Genomic DNA, 24,819 nt, shown 5'->3' on the forward strand with positions numbered 1-24,819 from the left:
CTAAATCAGTTGAAATGGCCACCACTAGCTGAGAGACGGTTAAAAACCAGACTTATTTTATTTTATAAAGTAATACAGTGTCTTGTGGCCATTCCATCGCAAAGAAGAAGAAGAAGAAGAAGAAGAAGAAGAAGAAGAAGAAGAAGAAGAAGAAGAAGAAGAAGAAGAAGAAGAAGAAGAAGAAGAAGAAGAAGAAGAAGAAGAAGAAGATCTCAAATAAGATCTCAAATATTCTCCACTTGTAGTAGCTAATGAAATGCTGTTACACGTATATACATGGATAACATTTACTAAAGGAAAATTCGAAAAATTTCTGTACTTTATAAACAACTTTTATTTTGATGCATCAAAAAATGTTATATATAATTATTTGTATCGAATATATTTGTCTTCCCCAATTTTGCACTCACCAAAATCAGCTGCAGTTTGTACACGTGTCGGTATTGCACTTTTAATATCATATCCATCTTATGTTGAATATTTCAACACGATTAAAAAGTCAAGTTATCAATATATTAAAAAAACATACAACTTCGGTTGATTACTTCCGGTATAATAGTGAAAATAGGAAATGCTTATGTCATTTTAAGTCTGTTACTGGCTGTTTTCAAAATAGAAACTCAATCATTTGAAAAAACTTCAAAAGAAAATCTCAGATTATTTCACGTTTTAACCCCCCAGACAAACAAAATACCATTAGATAATTTTCTCATTTTAATTAGGCATCCAATTTACATTTGATCAATTTAGTTATTTCGTATTTAAATTTAATCAATCACTTTTTTCGTTGCACACAGAATGGAATCAATTAAAGTCTGATCATCGTTTGCAAATGACATTTAATTGCTGTAATAATATTGAGATTAGTAGACATCTTAATGGAAGTCAGCTGTAATCACATGACCAAGCTTCCGCTCCAAATAAAGGCAATCAAAATATACTTGAAAAGGCATAGGAAGATATCATTGTAAATAAACACACGGAAGATCCCGTAACGCCTGATTGTTCAACTGTCTGTCAATATTTGTGTTGTTTAGAACAATTTTATTGTTCTCCTAACTCATTTGTGTTGATTGATAGCGGAAATACTGAAACAATGCTGATTTATGTTACCGATTGGAAATACAAGATTTATTGGCATTGATTTGAAATTAAGAAAGCGTTAATTTGAAAAGTAAAAACGTTGACATGACGAGAACAGAAATGGATATTGTGGCAAAAATAGTTAGTTGTTATTCCATTAAAACACCAGCAATACAGGAAATGGATAATTTTGTTTGAAAAAATTAAGTGAAGGTTACTGTTTTAATGGATTGAAAAATAACATGATTTCAAACAATTAATTTAAATTTAACATTAATTTAACGGTTTTATAATTAATGTAAACCGCACGTTAAAAAAATATATAAACATTTAAAACCGCAAGCAATGCTTCAGAGGCTGATAAGTACATACAGGCCAGTGTGTCCCATTAAATTCGGGAAAATAAAATTTGGTTTCTCTTATTTTTTTCTTCCTCAGTTTGGGTCATTTAAACCTGATTCTAATACACATTGCTGTTGTATCAAAAGCCTTCGCTCATGCCATCCATGTTATTTTAATGTATAAGAATCCTGGTTATGATTGTCTGTTATTACCAAAACTCCGTTTTTAAACTTGCGACTAAACATATACATGCTACTTTTAGGCTTATTAAACGAGACGGGGAAACCATTAAGCTACAAACAAGATGAGAAGAAGGCAAACAGCATCATGACCCAAATGAAGAACATTGAACAACTAAGGGCCAACACAAGATAACACTAAAAGAAATAAGCTACCAGAACTCTTAAAAACAATTTATGTGCTATTTAATGCGTATTTTACATATGCTGTAACGGAAGACGGGATGAATGTGGATAACTTACTAAGCAACGAAAGCGTATGGCTTTATTGAACTTATAGGTCGAAAATTATTTGAAAATACAAAGAAAAATCTGTTAAAACAGAGATCTGTCTCGCTTTAAAATTTAGAAAAAGACAATTTGATGGACAGCATCATTGCTTGTTTAAGTAAAATTGCTGGATTATGATCTTTTGTGCAGCGCCTATGAATGGACAAGCAACTAAACTGTACTGATAGAAATATATATGTATTGATAGTGATGCAACTTCATACAGAGTAGAATTGATCTATTACAAGTAGACCCTGTCAAACGAAGTCAGGTAGAAAACTTAACATTAAAAAGTGCTCAATAATCCAAAGACACGGAATCCTGTTTTAGGGGCCAGGGCCAGGGCATCAGAATAGTCATTATAATGATATGGTCTGATAGCAATGCGACTTCAAACAAAATATTAATCTATCACAATTAGATCATATCATATCAAACGAAGTTTTAAAAAAAACTTGACATTGAAAATTGCTTATGAATATAGTGCAAAAATAAAGAAATAAAAAAAGATAGTAATTCAACTTTGTATCATATATTAATGATCTATTACAAGAAGTTCCTATCAAACTAACTCATTCAGAAAACTTAGCATTGATAATTGCTAGTTAATTCTCTGATGCAGGGGACTGGACAGGGACAGGACCCCGAAATAGTTGTCAAACTGATATGTCCTGATAGTAATACATCTTTATTTTAAGTATCAACGATCAATCATAATTAGTTCCTATCAAACTAAATTAAGCAGAAAACATAACAACTGTTGACACCAGTGCCGTCGCCGTCGCAGGAAAGGGAAGACCTGATATGTCTCGGTTTTCGCAACCTTCGTCTCAGACGAGACAAAAACTGACCCTTGAGAATCTCGTGGTTTGAAATTTATAACCGTACAATTTTAAAAGAACAAAAAGACAGAAGATAAAACATAGAACAAACAGAGCAGACCATTTTTCCTTAAAACTTCAATTAATACTTTATATATTGTTTGTTTCGAAGTGCTTTATAGATGTGCCTTCTTTATGAACTTGCAAAGCCAAATATTTCAAAGTCATTCGAAACACAGATAGAACAATATTTCCAGCAGCGGTATGAACCCAGAGATATAAGATACTAAAATAGCAATAGAAAAATGTTATTCGTCGAAAGCTCATTCTGGATTTACCTTCATCTAGAACGACCACGCAAACTACTTGAAACCTAAGCGTATATATGTATGGAAACACACAAAAGGCTAGCCTATATGACCAATAGGGAAATACCATATATACTGAGTGCCAATGAAAACGCAACACTTTGTTTTTCAAAAATAAAATTTATATTAGAAATGATAATCTTTCAAAATAAATTGTTCTTGAAAATTAACAATTTTAACAATAGATCGATATCAAACAAAAATGTTTCCTTGTCATCTTTCAGGCGCAATAGGTAAACGAAACATCCTATGTCGAATCATCAACTCACAGTCCTAACAAAAAATGTTCCAACCCCGTGGTGCAGCGCAATCTCGACAACGCCGTGGAATAGATCATCCCGGACGTTTAATGTAATCCCGAGGAATGTTTCTCCACTTGTCCCACAAAGAAAACTCAAGCTGACTTTATGATATTGGTAGTGGTTTTCATCGTCTAAACCATGTCAAATCTGATGCAAAATTTGCTCGATCGGACTAAAATCCGACGAAAAGCATGACTTTTGGCCAAGGCGGGTGCTAAATGTCTATGTAACCACCACTGACGGTTATTTGATACATAATGAATGATTTTTGGTCTACAGAACTCAATGTTTACGCCAGACGGCCGTTTAGATAACACTAAGGAAAGACTGTGGTGCTCTTTAACAATTTCTGCGCAAATGGTGCTTTACTGAAACTGCTCCAAAGGTTCTACCGTGACCACCATTGAACTCTCGTGACCTTTGGACAGCCATCAGAGTCGATATCGGATATGTTAAAGACCAAATGTATCGGTCTTGCTGAGCGTTTCTTTGCGTTTTGTACCCCGGGATGTGACTTATCATTAAATGATCCATTTTGGTTGATTTTGTGGATGATTGGTGTTATTGTAGACGCTACAACTTCAGTCTTCTCGTAATTGTATGCTGTGAAAGGCTTCTTTGGATCATGCCCAAAACTGCATGTCGCTGGTTGTCAGAAAGTCCTGGCATTTACTCAGATGTTTATTGCAGTTTCTTAACAATAAGGGCGGGAAAATTCATGACATTAGCCAAGCTTTAAATGACAAAATCGTGAAAATGGTGCGTATGTTGAAAAGCGGTGAACTCGGTTTATGTCCGTTCAAAATAACCCTTACTTCGCATTTGTTCCAAAAATCACTCAACCGTAAAATCGTCAACAATTGTCTTAAAAGTCATTTTCAACCAACTATATAAAGTTCTAATATAAATAAAATAAAAATTTTAAGATTTTTTTCAAAAACAAAATTGTTGCGTTTTCATTGGCACTCAGTATATATTAAGCAATTTACCCATGGTTAACTTTGCTTGAGAGAGTTTGAAGCTTGTTTTCATAATAATTTCTAAAATTAGAAACGAATAATTTCAGAGAGGTATTTTATAATACATGTCACTACCGACTAAACACTGACAACTTAACTGATTAAACCCTTGGCGACTAATAGTCCATTTGCAACGGTTCCGACCTTTTGTTATAACGAAGATAAAAACACAATTATAACTTTTAAAAGTTCGAAATGTTTACTGTATTTTTGTTTACCAGGAACGCTCAAAACGAAATATTTGTAAGATGAGGATGTATAAATTTTAAAAACACGTATAGAGAATTATGACCAAGGGATAGACTATCTCGCTTACAGCGATGCTTCTAAACCAAGAGTATATGACAGTCAATGTAGGACTTCAATACGGACATGTTTCACAGGTTACCACGGATATTCTAAGCTTGCCGTTATCGTCATCCTGTTTTTAGAAAAAATGCGACTTGTAACAGGAATTTCAATCGCAAAGAATAACACGACGGGTTAAACTAAACCCGAGTGCATTCCATAATTTAAGTTTAACTCATGTGTCTCAATCGAAAGTGTCTGAAGTGTTGTTGGCACTTGTTCGCAAATATATGTTTTCTTTATCTTAAGTCCATGATGTTCAATATGAGAATCTGTTTGTCGGCTTGGTAACTTACGTATGGGTGTTTATAACACAATTCAATGTTATTAAAAGGTAAAGCTTCGGTCTGTTACATGAAATCGGCCAAATAACCTGATACAAAGAAATTGATTTCTTTTATTTGATTTTGAAACATTGACCAGGAAAAACGCAACCCCAGTATAATGATAATTTAATTAAGTATCCAGCCTGCAAAAGATGAATAATCATCACCAGCTAACGCACCGCTATGCCAGGTTCCAGACTGAATCCAAACTTCGTCTCCTTCTGTTAAATTAATAACTGCAAAGCTTGTAGCAACAGCATAATCTGCGTGATCCATAGCATCGGACATAGCTCGCGCGACACGAACTCCATTTTTCAACAACTCTGAATTCATGTAACTGTGGTCTCTATTCGTTGTCGTCCAGATGAAAACATAAGTTCCAGTAACAGGGGTATGAAATATACCATCGAGTGGGTTATATGACTGGCCGTTGTTTGTAATAACACGGTCGAAATGGATGGTGTGATTATTTCCAACTCTTGACAAATCCGTAGATAAATGAGCCATAAACGATACTTTCGAGTGTTCAGGTACAACAGAACCCAATAACAAACGAGTCCGACCTGAAATATAAGTGAAAAATTTGTTTTGCGAACTTATCATTTGTTACAGCTATTTCATCATGTTCGTAAGGAAAACATTTGTACTTTAAAACAATGTTTGATTGAAGATTTGCCATTCATTAACACTGTAAACATTTGTTTCAGAAAAAAAAGCAGATGCATGCGTACACTTCATGTCCTGGAATATATTGGTTATAAATAAACTTAACAAAAAAAAATATGCTTGTTTGTGTCAAGTTCTTGTGGTTGATCTGACCAATCACGGCAGTGCCAATATCATTAGGCGACTGGGGCATTAAGTTTAACACTAGTAAGTATGTTCGTCAAAACGTCACAAAACTGCTTATTACCACAAAACACAGATATAGTTCTGATTTGATGGGGTTGTCCCTTTACAAATGGATAAATGGCCGAATTTGCCGTTTCCGCACTTAAACTTAAGTTTGCTACAAAAAATTGTTATGCCCGGAAATTATACAACAATTTCTTATAACACAGATAAAGTTTGTATTTGGTTGACGTCACTTGTGCCATTCTTATGTTATATTCTTTTATACAGGATACAAAATGCTGAATTGACGTTACCGCACTGTGGACAATGTTTAAATTTACCTCCACCAAATATTATGTAACTTATACACAATGCGTTATACTACCAAACACAGGTCGAATTTGGTAGATCTCTTTCAATACTCATGAGTTATGTTCCTCCCAAGAAGCATTATAAACGTTCATGACTGGGTGATATTAAGATTCCTCTCAATTTAAAATATGTGTACATATATGTCAGTAAGACAGAAACCTGACAAAAAAAGAAAACCATACACTAATATTGTTACGGTTGACGTCAGCAGTTAATTGGTTTGTATACACTACATTTGAAGTTCACGAATGCCGTTCTATGGACTCATTTAAGTCATATGATTTATCCTGATTTACCTGTATTTAGAATGATACTTACGATTTTGTAATGAAAGTTCATTTTCTAGCGAATTTATCCTCCTCACATCCTCTAGTCTCTGTTGCTGAAGCTCATAAACGGCATGTTCAAGACGTTGAAACTGAGTGTCTTCCACAGCATCAGACAATAAATTTTGGAAAAGAAACAATAAAATGAAATTGATAAAGAAATTCATCGTTGTGTCTGATTTGTGCGTCTTATATAGACGAGATAAGAAGCACTTCCGTTATCGATATCAGTTGTAGACGAATATAGGGCGTCATGTGATACTAGTAACTCATGTGAATTCGTTCATACTTGAGAATCACAGTCTACATACGACTGTAGATGATTTGTTTAAAGACTTCAAACCGGATAAATGTCATCACACAAAATTTCATTCAACATTTAATGTACTAACAAGTAAGAAACGCCAAGTAGCCCCTCCAACCAAAACTGACAAACAAACTAACTAAAAACAAATGCGCACATGTCTTATTTACTTATGCAATACATCTTGAAATATAAAGGTGTTTTACAACAAGTTTCATACAACCTGAACATTAAGAATGATTCATATGAAAAAGTTCATGGTCAGAAGGTAATGTAAATTTAACCATTAGGTTATAGTGTATAAGAAACAGACATTACATGAAAACTTAGAACAAATGAACGAGAAACTGACGTCAAAGTCATATTTGAACTCTGCTAGATGGATATTTACACTATACAATTCATCCATACAATAAATATAGTTGACCTATTTATATATAAAGCATATCAGCAGAATGAAGTCAACATCAGATGTCAATCTTACACACAATAAATCATTCCATGCAGAACATATAGTTGACTTGTTGCTTAATAGTATATGGGCTTAAATTAATTTTTGATAACCTGTGTACATTATTTAACACATAGTTATGATTGACTTTCTAAAAATAATTTAACATCCTCAGCGGTATACTACGGTTGCTTTTATTTATTCAACCCCTATTTGTTTTATTGTGTATTTACATATTGTGCCATAGATCAAAGTTATTAGGTCGGTGCATGTTCACTTGTGTTAATATGTATTTTGTTTCAGTTAAGCATTTCAATTGATATTTGATAGTGTGTATGTTTTTATTGTAATGTTACACTATTGTTTCGAGTAAGGGTGAAGGTTGGTACCACTAAAACGTTTAAACCCGCCATATTTGTTTGCACCTGTCCTAAGTCGTGAACCTGATGTTCAATAGCTGTCGATTGTTGATTTGGTTTATACGTGTTTCTCGTTTCTTGGTTTTCATTTAGATTATACTGTTAGTTTTCCCGTTTGAATGGTTTAACATTAGTAATTTTTGGAGGCTCTGTATAGCTTGCTATTCGGTGTGAGCCAAGGCTCTATGTTAAAGACCGTACATTGACCTATAATAGTTTTTCTTTTACAAATTGTTACTTGGATTGAGAGTTGTCTCATTGGCACTCATACTACATATTCGTTTATCTATTTACCACAAACACATAACCTTATCACTGATTCCTGAAATGATGTCACTGTCAAGTCCCATTATTATTTTTCAGTGAGAAAGTAACGTGACAAAAACTAGGCATCAATTTCAGCAGTAGTTGAAACATGTAATAGTGGTAAAGAACAATGGAAAAAATGACAGACCGAAATTCAAACTTCAAGATAGGTTTAATTTTTAGTAAGATGCTAAATTCTTAGTTTCTCAGATTTTTTGTCGTGACTTCATAAAAAAAAGCAAGAACAATATGAAGAGATTTTAATCAAGTAACCATCCTGCAAAAGATGACAAATCGTCACCGGCTACTTGACCACTATGCCAAGTACCAGACTGAATCCAAACTTCATCTCCTACTGCTAAATTAATAACTGCAAAATTTGTGGCAACAGCATAATCCATGTGATCCATAGCATCGGACGCAGATCGCGAAACTCGAACTCCATTTTTCACCAACTCCGTACTCATGTAGCTCTGGTCTTTGTTAGTGGTCGTCCAGATGAAAACATAAGTTCCAGTAACAGGGGAACGAAATATACCATCCAGTGAGTTGTACGCATGACCGTTGTTAGTTATCACGTGATCAAAATGAATTGTATGGTAATTACCAACTCTTAACATATCTGTCGATAAGTGGGCCGTAAATGATACTCTAGAATATCCTTGAAAGGATCGTGTCTGACCTGGAAGACAAATGAAACAAGGTAATGTGAGCTAAATGTTGGTTAAATTTGGTTAAATGATAATACGTTAACAGCCTTAATGATTAAAGATGCATCCGTCTCCAACACAGTTGAATATATATGTTTTCTCAGAAAAGATCAAATGCAACTCGCGAACGATAAATGTCAAACCCACAAACAATTGAATTACATTTGACCCCGTTCATCTCATAGTGTATACGCATTAATGGATTTTATCTAGTGGTTCTAAAACTACAAGTGTTAAGAGTGGACAACACTTGGGGATCACGGTATGTCCTGATATTCCCCCATTCCATCGAACGAGTTCATATATAGCCATTAGCATGCATTTATGTCAGAATACATAAAGTCACATTCATATTAGTACTCATGAAAATTTTGATCAGCTGTTCATTACCCAATAGTTATCAAAGGTACCAGGATTATACTTTAGTACACCAAACTCGTGTTTCGTCTACATAAGACTCATCAGTGACGCTTAGATCAAAATAGTTATAAAGCCAAACAAGTACAAAGTTGAAGAGCATTGAGGACCCAAAATTCTCAAAAAGTTGTGCCTAATACGGCTAAGGTAATCTATTCCTGGGATACGAAAATCCTTAGTTTTTCGAAAATTCAAAGTTTTTGTAACAGGAAATTTATTAAAATGACCATATAATTGATATTCATGTTAACACCGAAGTGCTAACTACTGGGCTGGTGATACCCTCGGGGAGGAAACTTCCACCAGCAGTGACATCGACCCAGTGGTGTAAATAGTTATCAAAGGTACCAGGATTATAATTGAGTACGCCAGACGCGTGTTTCGTCTACATAAGACTCATCAGTGACGCTCAGATCAAAATAGTTATAAGGCCAAACAAGTACAAAGTTGAAGAGCATTGAGGACCCAAAATTCCCAGAACGTTGTGTCAAATACGGCTAAGGTAATCTATTCCTGGGATAAGAAAATCCTTAGTTTTTCGAAAATTCATAGTTTTTGTAACAGGAAATTGATTAAAATGACCATATAATTGATAATCATGTCATACAATAAGTTTTCAATGCATACAATGAGTTTCGTCATTGACTGATTCTAATCTAATAAATACCCATCCGATTTTTGTGGGAAGGATTCGGAAACAGTTGTAAATATAATTATAGAAATTGCAAGTGGATATTCTTATACTCTGTTCTTTAATAGCATCGTGTTCTTTTGTCTCTTTCCGGCTACTGATTTCTGGCCTACCATTCATGATAAGGGAACGACCAATTAACTTTAAGTGGGGTTATAGTTTTTTCCTTCAATAAAATTCTGATCCCCAATGTGATTGGTCGAGTAGATGATAAAAAAATGTTCTGAATCCAGATGTTCCTCATAGTGTTAAGCTTTCTGACTCCGACAGAAAAACATAATCCCCCCTTTTTTTTTTTAAGTTAAATGGTTGCTCCCTTTTACTTACGATTATGGTACAACAGTTCATTTTCGAGCGATTTTATCCTCTTCAGATCTTCCTTTCTCTGTTCTTGGTACTGTTGTTGAAGCTCCTTCACTACATTTTCAAGACGCTGAAGCTTATTGTCTTCCAAGGTAGCAGACAATGAATTTTTAGTCAGAAAAAAAAATAAAACGAGCGTGATGGAATTCATGATTGTGACTGGTGTCTAAGTCTTGTCTGTACAAGATAAGAATTGTCACCAGTTAGTTCTAGATATATATTTATTTCCTGTCTGGTCGTCTAACTAGATCACAGTTATGCATCTAATGTGGTGTTCTCACAGTTCCAATTATGGCTCGATAAACAGCGATAAAAAAGTTATCAAAGGTACCAGGAATCCAGGATTATAATTTAGTACGCCAGACGCCCGTTTCGTCTTCATAAGACTCATCAGTGACGCTCATATCAAAATATTTATAAAGCCAAACAAGTACAAAGTTGAAGAACATTGAGGATCCAAAATTCCAAAAAGTTGTGCCGAATACGGCTTTTGGTAATCTATGCCTGGGATAAGAAAATCCTTAGTTTTTCGAAAAATTCAAAGTTTTGTAAACAGGAAATTAATAAAAATGACCACATTATTGATATTTATGTCAACACCGAAAGGTGAAAAAGTTGGATTACTATCCTCAGTGATCTCGAATGTCCTATCATTGTCTGAACGCAGTCGTATACGTTCATCACAGATTACTACGCCCCGGAAATGGTATGGAGAGTATGGTCAAGCACCACCGACAGATAGATGCGCCCCCGTAATGCAGTGTTCAGATAGTGCCGATTATGACTCCCGTTCGACATCAGTCAGCGCTAAGACATGAAAGTGAAAAAGTCGGATTGCTATCTTCAACGATCTGGAATGTCATGTCACTGTCTGATGGCAGTCGTATGCGTTCGTAATAGATTAAAACGGATCGGAGAGGTCGGTCAAGCACCCCCGACAGTCAGGTGCATCCCGTAACATTCGGGAAAACTAAATCGATTTTGTCTTGTCGGATTGCAATCGTGACTATGTCGTAACTGATTTTGCCGTATCGGATTAAAATCGTAATAATGTCCTGTGTTTTCTGAGCGGTTTCCCATGGAAATGGCATATGATCTGAAGAAAAATGTTATTGCTGTTTTTTGGCGAATGAGTCCAGATCTTGCCAAATCAGTCCCGTTATTGATACGAAATTCGGCAATAATAATCATGTCAGAATCTCCTAAAAAGCTGTTTGTAATGCGATACATATGTTCCTGGTTGTTTTTGTTTTCTTTTTTGGCCATGCATGGCGTATAAAGTAAATTTCGATCATTGTCAATTCACTCCTCTCTTCCACATGTGTTATCCAAAGGCCTGAAATATTATGAACCTAAATACTTCAATTTGAAACACAACTTTAACATACTGATGGATTCAGTCGACGATTATGAAATACTATAGACTAGTCTAGACGCAAAAGAAGATTTATGGATTTTTTATTTTGTTTAATACGTTGTTTTTCTCACAGATAAAGCTCTAAACAATACGAGGCGTCATGAATCAGTTTTCGATACTTAAAAATGTGTACAAACAAGTACAAAGTTGAAGAGCATTGAGTCTTGAGTACAAACAATCTATTCAAGTCTCTTATAGTATTAAACAAACGACTGTTATACCTATTCATCATTTTAAACTACAAGACAAATTGAAAGAATTGGTCCTGCTTTGTTTCATAAAAAAAGCGGCCAAGGTAGATACAAAATTAAACCAGGTGCTCCGCAGGGTGCAGCTTTATACGACCGCAGAGGTCGAACCTTGAACAGTTGGAGCAAGTATGGGCAAAACATTCTGGAAGCTAGATACAGCTCTAAATTTGGATTGTGATAAAATTATTGACATTATATGGGTTTCTTACGCAAAACAAATGTCGAGATCTTACAAATTTATTGCACAATATAGTGCAATTAAAGATGTCTTCTTCAAACTTTTTAAAAATTTGGAGAAAAAACTAGAGGCTCTCAAGAGCCTGTATCGCTCACCTGACTCTACTTGGGGTTTTTAAATCATATAAAAAAGAAATTGGCTACAAAGTTACAAAACTTGGTCAGCACCTAATAAGGAACATTCATGGTAAGTTGGGTTTCATATAACAACACTTGGTCAGCATCTCATAAGAAACATTTATGCTATGTTTGATTTCATTCCATTCAGTGGTTTTGTAAGGGAGGTAAATATAAATAGTCAACATACCTAACATTGTTGCTGGCGGCAATCTAGGATGATGGATTGGCTACAAAGTAACAACACTTGGTCAGCACCTCATAAAAAACATTGATGCGATGTTTGGTTTCATTCCATGAAACGGTTCTCTAAAAGAAGTCATTTGTATGCATTTCCCTTAGGGTCCTATGTTTAACTAAGTTCCCTGCTGGCGGCCATCTTGGATGATGGATCGGCTAAAAGTAACAACACTTGGTCAGCATCTCATAAGGAACATTCATGCCATGTTTGGTTTCATTCCATTCAACAGTTCTCTAAAAGAAGTCATTTGTATGCATTTCCCATAGGGTCCTATGTTAAACTAAGTCCCCCGCTGGCACTCATCTTGGATGATGGATCGGCTACAAAGTAACAACACTTGGTCAGCACCTCATAAGGAAAATGCATGCCATGTTTGCTTTTATTCCATTCAGTGGTTCTCTAAAAGAAGTCATTTGTATGCATTTCTCATAGGGTCCTATGTTAAACTAAGTTCCCCGCTGGCGGCCATCTTGGATGGTGGATCGGCTACAAAGTAACATCACTTGGTCAGCACCTCATAAGGAACATTCATGCCATGTTTGATTTCATTCCATTCAGTGGTTCTTTAGAAGAAGTTCAAAATGTAAAATGTTAACGACGACGACAACAGACAATGACGACGACGGACGACAGACGCCAAGTGATGAGAAAAGCTCACTTCTACCCCCCTTTTTGTAAGGGAGGTAAATATAAATAGTCAACATACCTAACATTGTATGTTGAATATTTTTGAATTACCACCCTTACACTGCTTTTAAATTGTCTTAATATTAATTGTCCATTGACCAGAAAAACCTAGTTTTTCCCATTTTTTCTCCCCTAATTCCAAAACATATTGAGCCATAACGCCAAAAAATGTTGCGGTCGTATAAAAATTGAATTGGTTTGTGATTGCATCGTTGAGATAAGGCTGGTTATGGGACTGACTAACTTTTCTAACCTTAATAAACTCTATGTATATATATTTGACTTGGTCTATGATGTTTGTTCCCCTATTGTATCTCATCTCATTGTCTTTTCTTTTTCTAACATAACATGTTCATCCACAACCCCACACCCCATATTTAGTCTTTTAAGGCTGTGTAGTATAAAACACAAACGGCAATTTATGAGACTTTAAAAATAAAAAACAAACAACATAACATATTCTGTGTGTATTTCAAGTTCAATTTCTAATCTTTAGATCATCTTTAAAAAATATGATAAGCACTAATAAATAATAATAACCAGTGAATATATTATGCGGCCGACATTTTATATTTCTAGTACAAAAAAGATTCATTTACATTTATGCTAGGTGGTTTTCAAAATGCACATTTATTCCAGACAAAAATTAAATAACTATAATTTGTATTGTATATGGTACTGTGGATTCGTTTATTTTTGTGGATACTATTTTGGGGAATTGAGGTAAAATTGTGTTATTATGGATATTTGATTTTGTGCCTTATACAAAAGTCTGGATCTGCATACAAGCCTAGAGAAAATTTATATTTTGTTGTTCACCTAAATTTGTGGTTTACATATACCGATGTAAATTGATATTCAATGAATAAGAAAAAATGCACAGTAAATTTATGTCATTGATGAGTCAAACACCATTGTCAGGTGAAACCAAACAAGTTTATTTACAGGTGAATGCTTACTTGCTTAATCCTGTTGCCCCTTGGTGTAGCATACGCCATAGCAATAAGACCTGTAAAAGTTTATGGTATTTTATCTGGCAAAGTCTTAGTGCATTTTATTAGAGTTAGGACTAATTATGGTTTCAAACTTAACAAACATCACATCTTCCTATATCTATCAGTTGGTGATCGTTTATGCCTAATTATTATATAAATAAACTTATTCTTTTATTACCAGGGACAATTATAAGAATTGTTAAGCTAATATATATATTGAAGAATGACATTTTTGCAAATTGAAACAACCACTTAAATCTGTACTACATTCTTAAAATGAAGAATATGAAATATTTTTGTACAATAGGCAGACAGCCTATTGTAGAAATTCAATGAAATCAACTTTAACAGACTGTATAAATATGAAATGTTTGGAATTTCGTGTGCTTGATTTAAGAGTAAACTGAAATAATAAAATATTATGTAAAATACAAGTAAAATAAAATCTGAAAATGCCAATAAATCTTTATCTCTTCCTTTGTCCCCACTTATGCTGACTAGTAAGGTTTAAATAGCCTGTACTACAGATGGTAAGACCTGCGAACAGGAGTTAAAAAACAAAAGCATTTACATGTAGTAGCATAATAAATTACTATAGCAACAAAAGACGATGCTTATGTAAATTGCTCCTATTTTGACATTGATTTTTTTGTCATCTACATTCATTAACAGGAACTGATTTAGTTATCCCAAGGAGCATACAAAATCAGAAAATCTTTCATCGCAAAATTTCTTTCAGCTTTTTTCAGATATATGATATATTGTATAAAATTCTTCAATCCATATAATGGTGTTAAGCAAACTACAATGATGCACTCTTTACAGTTAAAATATTAAAGCATGCAATCCAAGAGTTTAAATGCCTTGCTTGCCAACTTTGTTTGGTTGTTTGCTCATACATTGTAATAAGGATTGACACCTTATTTCAATGGGTAGGTGGAGTATAGCAGTCGGTTAACTATACATGATGGTTTATTGGTCAATGAAAATTAAACTTGTTTCTAATATAATATCCATTGTCCAATCAACTCTTTTTTATATAGTAAACAAATTGTTACTACGCCTCTCCAATGAATGTAGGTGTCAATCTTAATTACAATGCACGAGAAAACAACCAAACAAAGTTGGCAAGCAAGGCATTTAAACTCTTGGATTGCATGCTTTAATATTTTAACTGTAAAAGTATTGCATTTACAGTCTTTTGAAAATATTCAACTACAACTAGATTCAATTAGCTGTTAGATTTTTTTGAAAGTTCAAGGAAAATTAGCCATACCTCTTCTAGCACTGTGATGTGTATATCATACTGATATTTGAAATGCTTATCTAACAGTGTAAATAATAATAAATAGCCAAATCATGGCATCATAAACATGAAGATATATACATATACATAAATCATTAATAAGTAATGCTTGTTCAGTAACAAATCAAAAATATTAAAAACAAAAACAACAAAAAACATTTCTTTCCTTTCCTGTCTTTAAAACTGTTTGTTACTTACAAATGATTCAACTTACAATGCTAGTTTTTATTTGGCATTTTTTTTTTTTAAATTAATTGGAGCTATTATTTTATGAATTTTATACAAATTATTTCAACATGAAACTGATATTCAACAAAGGAAAACTATAATACTCCTGGAAACCTATCAACAAATGTTTCAAGAAATCAAGGGGTGAAAATCTGAGAAATAATTGTTTATAATAAGTAAAATAATGCCATATTTTGAATGAAAAAAATATTAAAATTTATAGTCCAACTTCAAGCGTTAGCCAGAAATCTTAGGCAATTCCCTTTTAAAGAAGTTTAGTTAGAAAATGGTGTGTGAGAGTTTTGAAAAAACCTTTATGTATAAAAGCAAATTTCTTTGAAATGAATTTAGATATTGAATAATTAGGATAGATTTTGGGGGATTATGTTTAACCATTTAACTTTTTGGTTGTTTAGGAATCAAAGAATCCATTTGCAGCTTCCTTAATCAATTTCATTGATTTCAGATGCTAAAAATTTGTTTACTACAAATGTACATACTTTGGGTGTTCTACGATTAAAATAACATAACTTAAATAATCATTGCCAATTTATAAATAAACCCAGCAATTTTTCTCAAGAATTTCATTATACTAAGAAGAACATTTACTCTGTCATTAATAACAGCCATCCAAGCACTCATATAACAATGAAATATTTAGGGAAATACAAACTTTACATCCATCAAATATTCTTAAAAAATAGCAAAAATTGTACATTTCACATCTTTCGTAAATGTAGATAAAAACATTCATACATTAAGGCAATAAAAGCCTGTTCACAAACAGACAAGAAATACTCATACAATAAAAGTACTGTCACAATGAAAGACAATTGGTATATTTATCACAGTCCAAAGTAATATCTAATGGGTGGACCTTCTATATCCTCTTCGTTATCACCCTGTAGACATACAACCAGATCAGCATACTTCTGACCAGGGTGAGGCTTCAGTAACTTCTCCATGCTACAAACAAAATTTAGGCTTTTAATAATTGTTTTTAGTTCTGGGAAATATTGTTTGAATTTTGTTTCTTTATTACAAGAAAACAGACGATATATTCAATTACAAAATATGTACTGTAAGTTCTAAGAAAATTCATATGAGTTTGAAAAGCATTTATTGAACAGTTTATATACTATTTCACAGAAATAACATAAAGTGCTATTTTCTAATCTATCAAGACTCATACCTCCTGTATGGCTAGTGATTATTTCAAATGTAGCATTTGATCTCTATTTTGTTATGACTAGTAACAACATATCAAAATTGACAAAAAAAAAAGATGATTGAACAGTTCATAAGATTTGACATACCCCTTGGCAGCCACACTCTTATGAAAATAAGGTCATGTTGTATTATAATAGCCTATACTAGTTTTGTTCTCTTTATAAATATAGCTTAGGCCATTGGCATTATACATACGTCTGATTTAGCCGTTTAGAATGTCCTGGCATAAATGGTACATACACCATTTTTACACCATGCCCAACCATTGTTGCTTCAAATCCATATACATCCTGAAATTCAAAAAAAAATATAAAGGAGTGTTTTCATAATTTTCAACATTACTTTATTTTTCCATGAAGGTATGGGTTTGACAAAAAAAACATCATGATATAGAAATACAGCATTTGAGATAAGCAATTGTTCTATCAACATGATCAATGAAATTAGGTAAATGTTTAACAGGTCACTGAATTCACATAATTTCTTTTAAGGCAAATAAGAAAAAAATTGTGAAATAAATTTCAAATCACAAAAAAATCTGGAGGATTTATTATAAATTTACCTTGAAGTGTTGTAAGAATTGTTGTAACACAAATGTCTTGTTGCCTTTAACTTCCCATTTGTCCCACATTGTAACTGTTAGACCCTCTCTGAAAAAAAATATCTTTTATAAACAAGGAAGATCTATTGGTATATAATACAAATCTTTAATGATGTTGTGGAAAACAGCAAAATAAACAATGCAAGAAAAGCATACTGATAATCTAAAAAAATAAAATTAATCAATATTCACTATCTGGACAAATCAAGTGTAAATAAACATCTTTTTCTCTGACTGTTCGTGACATCTTTACACCAAATCCATTGGATATTGGATGTGTGCTGATTGATAATTTAATCTCAGATACATATTTTTTATTAGTGGTTATTGGCTTTGAACTGGCTGTCAGTAACTGCAAGTACTCTCAGATCAGTACTAAGTGCCTTTTCATTTTTGAGATGTACAAGTACCCGTCCATGTCTTTTATTTGTATCCATCTATTGATCTCATTATTATTTCTGCTTTGATGTATCTGAGGCCTTTTTCACAATATGTTTTTAACAGAAACCTTTTATAAGCCATAAACATTTGAGTTCATCCTTCTTTCAATTTTAATCATGAGAAATATTTTGTGAAAGAACCACTGTAGTTTGTATAATTTAAATTCACAACAACATTCATGACATTAGCAAATCCTTTTTTATGTTTTTTTTGTTTTCAGCATATAAAAAATCTTTGTAAAAATTTGAATATCCAGTATACATCATTGTGGAATTATGTAGTTGTTATGGTAAGATGACATATTTCTACAGACTTTTTTAAATCAATATTAAGGTTTATTATAAGGTGTGTAAATAGTTGATTAATTTCTCTAATTTCTACCAATTGTTTTTAATGTAAAAGTATTTGTTTTATGACTCCTCCTCCATTTGATTCAAAGTAATGTCTTTATCTTACTTAAGTACTGTCTTTTCTACTGGTCCTGGTTCTGATAACAGTAACACTGGTAATGCCAGATTCAGGAAACAGTTTTTATAAACCTCTATAGGTTGTTTCATATCAAGGACTTTCAGTAATTCCACAGACACCTATTAAATATCAAAACAGAGTTTTTATCTTATAAATATGTTTTTTGTGTTCTTGACAGAACCTAATATAATATTAATACATATATACTATTTTTTTGTCTATGTTCAAAATATAAAGACTTCAAGTCAACAAAACTCACTGAGGTTGTCACTTAATTTTTCATTGTTTTTGTCCTTCGTTGATATTGATAAAATTTAACTGATGGTTAATCTTACAGTTTGATTAGTAAGCAGGATAGTGTAATTCAGACTAAGTCCCCTTGGTTTGGACTGATTTATTGATTGTGTTATCTTAACTTCTAGTGGCAAATACATAATTGTTTGGTTCATAATGGGCCAAGCAACTGATGTTGTACGATAACTAAACACTGAAAATTTGACAACCTATCTATAGCTATTGTAGTGATTTAAGAGTTTTCATAATCCAAAATATAGTTTGTGCTTAGTTTGGCTGCAAACCTAGTTTATAAAGATAGAAATGACCTTTATGTCAGAAGTTGGAGGTTATCATTGTTACTGCCTTTCCAGTGTCTTTTGAACTACTGTTAAATGCTATATCAGTAAATGTTCCAAAGCACACTTGTATATATAAATATATCTCACCAGACCAGCTACAGCAGCCGTGGTAGTAGCTATTGCAGGAACAATCCTACCAGCTATTCTCTTTACTTTTAATCTGTCGGAACATTCTATACCATACATACCGGCTCGTAAATTCTGTAATTAATCAATTGATTAGCCCTTGTAAAACTTGTGCAAACTGTTAAGTTAACTTGTTTTTCATTATTTACAGCATTTTGTGATACACAAAGCTGTCTTATTAAGGGGTGTAACAATCTATAAAATATACACACCTTCACTGGTTTTCTTGCAATTCACCAAAATATTTCGCAAGTTAAACTGGGTACTACAGGTGAATTCATTTTATTTTTTTTTAACAAAAAATCCCCAAAAAGGAACAAAAACCTGGAAGGAATTTTATCAGCCTCCTTGATGTTGCCATGATGTTGTTGAGGGTCTTTTAACAATTCAAAACGACTCTTCACAATATATATCAACAGCTTGTGTATTTTTATCAAAAAATACTTGTAGTGTAAACGAATTATATTAGGTAATGTTTTGAACATGTGTACAGCAGAATGCATTGAGTGTGTAGGTCAAATTTATATCTTTGGTAAGGTTGCTTGTAAGCTGAACCGTGAAGTCATTATTAGGTTAGGTAATTTACCCTCTTTTAAGAGTAGACTAGTCAATCAGATAACTAATCTATCTGTCCTTAGGACTAGACTTCTCTGAAAGGAGGGTAGAATACCTACCAGTAACCTAATAACAACTTCACGGTTCAGCTAACAAGCAACTTAACCAAGATGCTACATTTCCTCCACACTCAAGGCATTCTGCTGTTATAAGGACTATCTCTATGGAATAACCCTTGTCACTTACAGCTGCTGCAGTGATAAAGTCTATGTGTCCATTGGTATCATCATCCTTCTCAAAGTCAGCTACTGCCATCACTGATGTTACTGGAATATGTAAAATATACATACAGTTGGAATTGTCTCAAATCAAAGTTTTCAAACGTAAATGTAACAATGTGTGATGCTTCAGCAAAAGACAAAATATCTTCAAATTATTAACCTTTTATTTTATTATCTAACTACCTGCATCTAATTTTACACCAATATCATGCTAAAGGAAGTATGTTTTCTTTTATTTGCACATAAATTTATTCAATGTCACCATCAACATAGAACTCTAAAATGTCCCGAGTTCGAAAATATTTCAATAAATCTACCAAAACTGTTGACATTTTCAATGATCTTTCATTAATGTTAAAAAAAAATTCTCTGCATATTAAATAATTCTTGCAACAACTCTTCAAGGGCCTACTGCAAGTGAAGGCTAAATTTCTTTTTATATCCAACATAGTTTATCCTCATTTTGAGTAGCAGTCCACATGTCTGACTCTTCAGTATGGTCAGTCCATCTTGTAGAACCTATATTTTTTTTATTATTATTTGTTCTTGATTTCTTGTTCTGAATATGCATGAAATAATTGTAATTGCATGTAAAGCAAGCAACAATCAATCAATTTTATCAATTATATAATATTCATAAAAACCTAATAATTGAATAATATCATTTCTATGCAACATAAATAATATGAACCTTCATTAGGACTTTTTGATTGGTTGATGACACGTTGTATTCTATTGGCTGCATCTTGGTACTCATCCCCATCAGCTGGGCCTTCGTCCAATGGTTTAGATGCTGATTCATCTGTGACTATTCTCTGAAATCAGGTTCAAAAAGTACTTTATGCAACTATGAATACATGTAACTATTCAATTTTCTGAAAGGATTCACTCAAATCTATGACAATGGCTTTAATTTTCTATTTATTAACACCTAACTAAACCCTCAGTTTTTGGTTGGGTTTTATTTTTCTATTTTTTAGTCTTGTGTATTATTATTTGTCTGTTTGTCTTTATTTTTTTTTAGCATGGAGTTGTCAGTTTATTTTCCATCTATGATAAAATTGAGAATGGAAATAGGGAATGTGTCAAAGAGACAACAACCTGACCATAGAGCAGACAACAGCAGAAGGTCACCAACAGGTCTTCAATGCAACAAGAAACTTTCGTACCCAGAGGCGTTCCTCAGCTTTTGAATTTGAAATGTCCCTCTGGTGTATTTCACACCTCTTTTACAAATACTTTTATGAATTTTCAATCATACCAGAACTATTTGTTCGTATATCATACTAGAGGCTATTGCTGTTTAGACTAACCTTAGATGATGGACGAAATGAAGGAACTACTACTGAGTGCAGAATCTTTATAACTGCTTCTGTTGATGTATCCTAAAATAAAATTTGTATAAAATAACAATCTTTCAACAATGATTTTGCTTTTAACAAAACTCATATTTTATACTATGAAATCAGAAATTATTGCGATGTTTTTACTATTACCAAAATGCCACAAGGTTATAATTGCAATAATTTTAACTTGCATTTTAAAAGGACTTTTTTTTTATGAATTAAACAGGAAATTTCATAATATTACAAAAATGAAAAATTGCATTTTAGTGTTAAATGACAAAATCGCAATATTAAATGCACGCAATAATTTCTTAATTTACAGTAGTTAAAATAAATGATGAAAGGGAGAAGATAATGACATTGGTAAGATTATATGACCTTGACATTTTTTAAAAATACAGGGTCTATATAATCATAAATTTATTATTATTTCAGTTAATGCTTATGACTGCCACAAACTTGAATTGTTCTAAATAAATAAAAATAATAATTTGATTCAGTTAAAATCATTATAATCACCAGTAAGCCATAACAATTCAATACTAAAACAGTATAATGTATTTACCTGTGATGACTGAGCAATGTTTGCAGCATGGCCATAAAGTCTGGCTGTACTGATCACAAATGACATATGACTGAAAAAAATACAATTTCAATACAATGATGTCCTACAATAGAGCTATTCAATGTTATATAAACATCATAAAGGAAGGTACATGTTAAGTTGGTTGTAGCAGTTGTAGTGTATGAAATAAACTTGCAGTACTAAATTCTTGATCAATGCATTAAAATTCTAATTCAATATAAAAACAAGAATGTGTCAATAGTACAAGGATCAGTGAAGGATGACCAACTCACACAATCATTTTCTATGTTCTGTGGATCATGAATATGGGCCAGGGTCAAAACTCTTATTTGGCTTTGAAATTAAAAGATTCTATCATAGGAAGCATGTGTACTAAGTTTTCAGGTTTATTGGACTTGAACTTCATCCATCAAAAACTAATCTTGACCAAAAATTTTAACCTGAAGCAGGACAGACAGACTAACAAATGAACAGACTCATAGACTGAAAAACATACTGCCCCAAGGTGGAGCATAGTGAGATATGGTATGATTAAAACCGCTAAGACAAAAGTTCATCCGAGACCATTGGACAAGGCACTGTACCACCTTCAAGACAGTATTACAGGATTATTATTTGAAAGAAGAAAGACAACTCTGCTTTGTCTATGTACAAATTACCTGTACAATGTATAATCATATGTCAATTCTACTAAATAATGTATAACATATATTTTAATGTGGCTTGTGTGTTTTTGTTTTATAATGTTTTTATGGAAATTAACATTCTTTTTGTTCATTGATTCATTTCAAAATTAGAATTCATAAAATCTTTAAGACTAAAAATATCTTGGTAATTTTCCTACATGTATATATCACACAACTTCGTTTAAGACTAAAAATGTTTTCTTCTGTAACTTGTCCTGAACGCCTTTTATTTGGAATACGTTTTTTCTTAATATTTTGGACCTTAGAGAGATGTTCATGCTGATAATTTGATACATCACTCATGTTCCCCATTTGATTATGTTATTATTTCATGGTGTTTTTAATGTTTTATTTTTCCAAGAAACATACGCAAGGGAGATAACTGATTAAACTTGCACATTAAAATTGTCAATATCTTGTAATACAACTTAAATATAGGTATAAGGGCCTTACTTTATATTGTTGTAAAGGCAGTACTCACTTTTCATTGGCTACATCAAACTCCTGTGGCACAGGAGGTCTCTTTGGAGACTGCCAAAACAGTGCTGAAATAACACAAACAAAAATTAATGTAAGCTTGAACTTGAAAAAGCCAATGCATTTATTCAACAAGAACAAGTTTGATTTGAAAGTTACTTATCCTTGGGGCTATTCCAGAAAAAAAATGTATGGGGGGTTGGAAGGCACATTATATTTATAATACATTGGTGATGGGTATCAGAGCAATTTTTCACACTATAATGCACTATAATTCTCAATTACAATTGTCTGGATGGGGGTGCTGACAAAAACTGCCTTCCAACCCCCCATACATTTTTTTCTGGAATAGCTCTTGGCTAAAAATGGCTAGGTTGTAATTTACAAATTTCTCTATATAAGTAAAAAGAAACAGAAATCCTACAAGCTCTTGGGATATATCATGTAAAGCAGTTAATATGTCTAAAAAGAGGGTACTCTACATGGATAACACTACTGAAAAACTGAAATTTCTAAAAAAAACTCTTCAAAACAATGAGTGCTCATAAAGAGGTGCACATTTTCAATTTTTATATATGCTCGACCAATTCTTATTGATTTTGATCAATGTTGATAAAGTTAAACCTCAACTTATCCCTATCTATCTCTTTTGATTAGTTTATAAAAAAAAATCTATTTTCCTCTCAGGGCAAAAACACAAGTACAATGGTAATAATCTATTAACAAAAATCTTCCTATTGGTAGTGTAACATTTCAGCTGTTCAACACAGCTAGTTCACTGTGATAACTTATCATAAAGCTTCATATTGAATTTAAATGTGATATTTAACAATTTCAATAAGTATGAAATCTGATTATTGATACATATATATGTCTCTTCTACAACTGATAGATTTACTTACATCCATCACTCTGTTTGGTGTCTAAAGGAAAATGGTGAAGTAATTGCTTTGCCTGTAGAAATAAATTAAAAGTGATCACATTTTGCAATTGATTAAAAAATCAATAAAACTAGCAGTTTTTTTCTTATAAAAGAACAAAAAATATCTTTCTGACATGAAAGTCATACAGCTTAATTTTTAAAAGTTGATTGTTGAAAACATTTATGACGATTGAAACTGCTGATTCAGCTCAAAGTTGGAAGTTGCTTTTTTCAAATTCAATCTTCCTAAGATTATATAAATATGACCAATTGTTACTTGGTTGTGTAACTTTCACAGCAATACACCTTATCGCTATTTGTCTGCCATTACTGGATATCACACAGGTTCCCGTAAATTTTTGACGTCACAAAACAAAATATCTGACGCCACAATGGAAAAGTGATTGTTGTATGTGTAAAAAGTTCAAACGGCCGGGTCAGCCAGGATTAGCGATTAGGTGTATTAAAACAAACTCCCCTTTTTTGCCAATTTAATAGAATTTGTTGTTGTGTAACTTACCCGATGATTAAAATATTTTTCAAACTTAAGCCTCCCTAACTTGATACAATCTGACCAGGCTGCAGATCTGTTGTGTAATATTTTACTGACTTGAACTCCACCATCTATACTTGATCCATCTAATAATTTCTGTAATATGCAAGAAAATGTTGACC

At 32.8% G+C, this 24,819-nt stretch overlaps 3 protein-coding genes across 3 annotated transcripts in view; all 3 read right to left on the bottom strand.

Annotated features, from left to right (window-relative positions):
- Positions 1 to 5,229: 5,229 nt before the first annotated feature.
- Positions 5,230 to 6,862, bottom strand: LOC139518932 (complement C1q tumor necrosis factor-related protein 3-like). The gene is made up of 2 exons (XM_071310625.1): positions 6,643 to 6,862; positions 5,230 to 5,681 (listed from the first exon to the last, which is right to left on the bottom strand). The coding sequence occupies exons 1-2, from the start codon at positions 6,815 to 6,817 to the stop codon at positions 5,245 to 5,247; spliced, it is 612 nt and encodes a 203-aa protein (XP_071166726.1). The 5' UTR covers positions 6,818 to 6,862; the 3' UTR covers positions 5,230 to 5,244.
- Positions 6,863 to 8,375: 1,513 nt separating this feature from the next.
- LOC139518371 (complement C1q-like protein 4) lies at positions 8,376 to 10,506 on the bottom strand. The gene is made up of 2 exons (XM_071309924.1): positions 10,276 to 10,506; positions 8,376 to 8,812 (listed from the first exon to the last, which is right to left on the bottom strand). The coding sequence occupies exons 1-2, from the start codon at positions 10,460 to 10,462 to the stop codon at positions 8,391 to 8,393; spliced, it is 609 nt and encodes a 202-aa protein (XP_071166025.1). The 5' UTR covers positions 10,463 to 10,506; the 3' UTR covers positions 8,376 to 8,390.
- Positions 10,507 to 13,715: 3,209 nt separating this feature from the next.
- LOC139518972 (ubiquitin-like modifier-activating enzyme 6) overlaps positions 13,716 to 24,819 on the bottom strand; it is a 43,042-nt gene continuing 31,938 nt past the window's right edge. The window contains exons 24-35 of the mRNA XM_071310677.1: positions 24,665 to 24,793; positions 24,125 to 24,176; positions 23,227 to 23,290; positions 22,039 to 22,108; positions 21,441 to 21,512; positions 20,819 to 20,942; positions 20,093 to 20,172; positions 19,253 to 19,366; positions 18,519 to 18,649; positions 17,583 to 17,670; positions 17,216 to 17,310; positions 13,716 to 16,756 (exon numbers count right to left, since the gene is read on the bottom strand). Of these exons, the coding sequence (XP_071166778.1) occupies positions 16,636 to 16,756; positions 17,216 to 17,310; positions 17,583 to 17,670; positions 18,519 to 18,649; positions 19,253 to 19,366; positions 20,093 to 20,172; positions 20,819 to 20,942; positions 21,441 to 21,512; positions 22,039 to 22,108; positions 23,227 to 23,290; positions 24,125 to 24,176; positions 24,665 to 24,793 (1,140 nt within the window). The 3' untranslated portion in view covers positions 13,716 to 16,635. The remainder of the gene's footprint in view (positions 16,757 to 17,215; positions 17,311 to 17,582; positions 17,671 to 18,518; positions 18,650 to 19,252; positions 19,367 to 20,092; positions 20,173 to 20,818; positions 20,943 to 21,440; positions 21,513 to 22,038; positions 22,109 to 23,226; positions 23,291 to 24,124; positions 24,177 to 24,664; positions 24,794 to 24,819) is intronic.

Source organism: Mytilus edulis, chromosome 4 (assembly GCF_963676685.1).
Source record: "Mytilus edulis chromosome 4, xbMytEdul2.2, whole genome shotgun sequence".
Lineage (NCBI taxonomy): Eukaryota > Metazoa > Mollusca > Bivalvia > Mytilida > Mytilidae > Mytilus > Mytilus edulis.

Excerpts from the sequence above, each read along its gene's own strand:
- LOC139518932 (XM_071310625.1), bottom strand. The coding sequence starts at position 6,817 with ATGAATTTCTTTATCAATTTCATTTTATTGTTTCTTTTCCAAAATTTA. Across the intron at positions 5,682-6,642 it reads TGAACTTTCATTACAAAATC|GTCGGACTCGTTTGTTATTG; the intron begins GTAAGTATCATT and ends CTTATATTTCAG.
- LOC139518371 (XM_071309924.1), bottom strand. The coding sequence starts at position 10,462 with ATGAATTCCATCACGCTCGTTTTATTTTTTTTTCTGACTAAAAATTCA. Across the intron at positions 8,813-10,275 it reads TGAACTGTTGTACCATAATC|GTCAGACACGATCCTTTCAA; the intron begins GTAAGTAAAAGG and ends TTTGTCTTCCAG.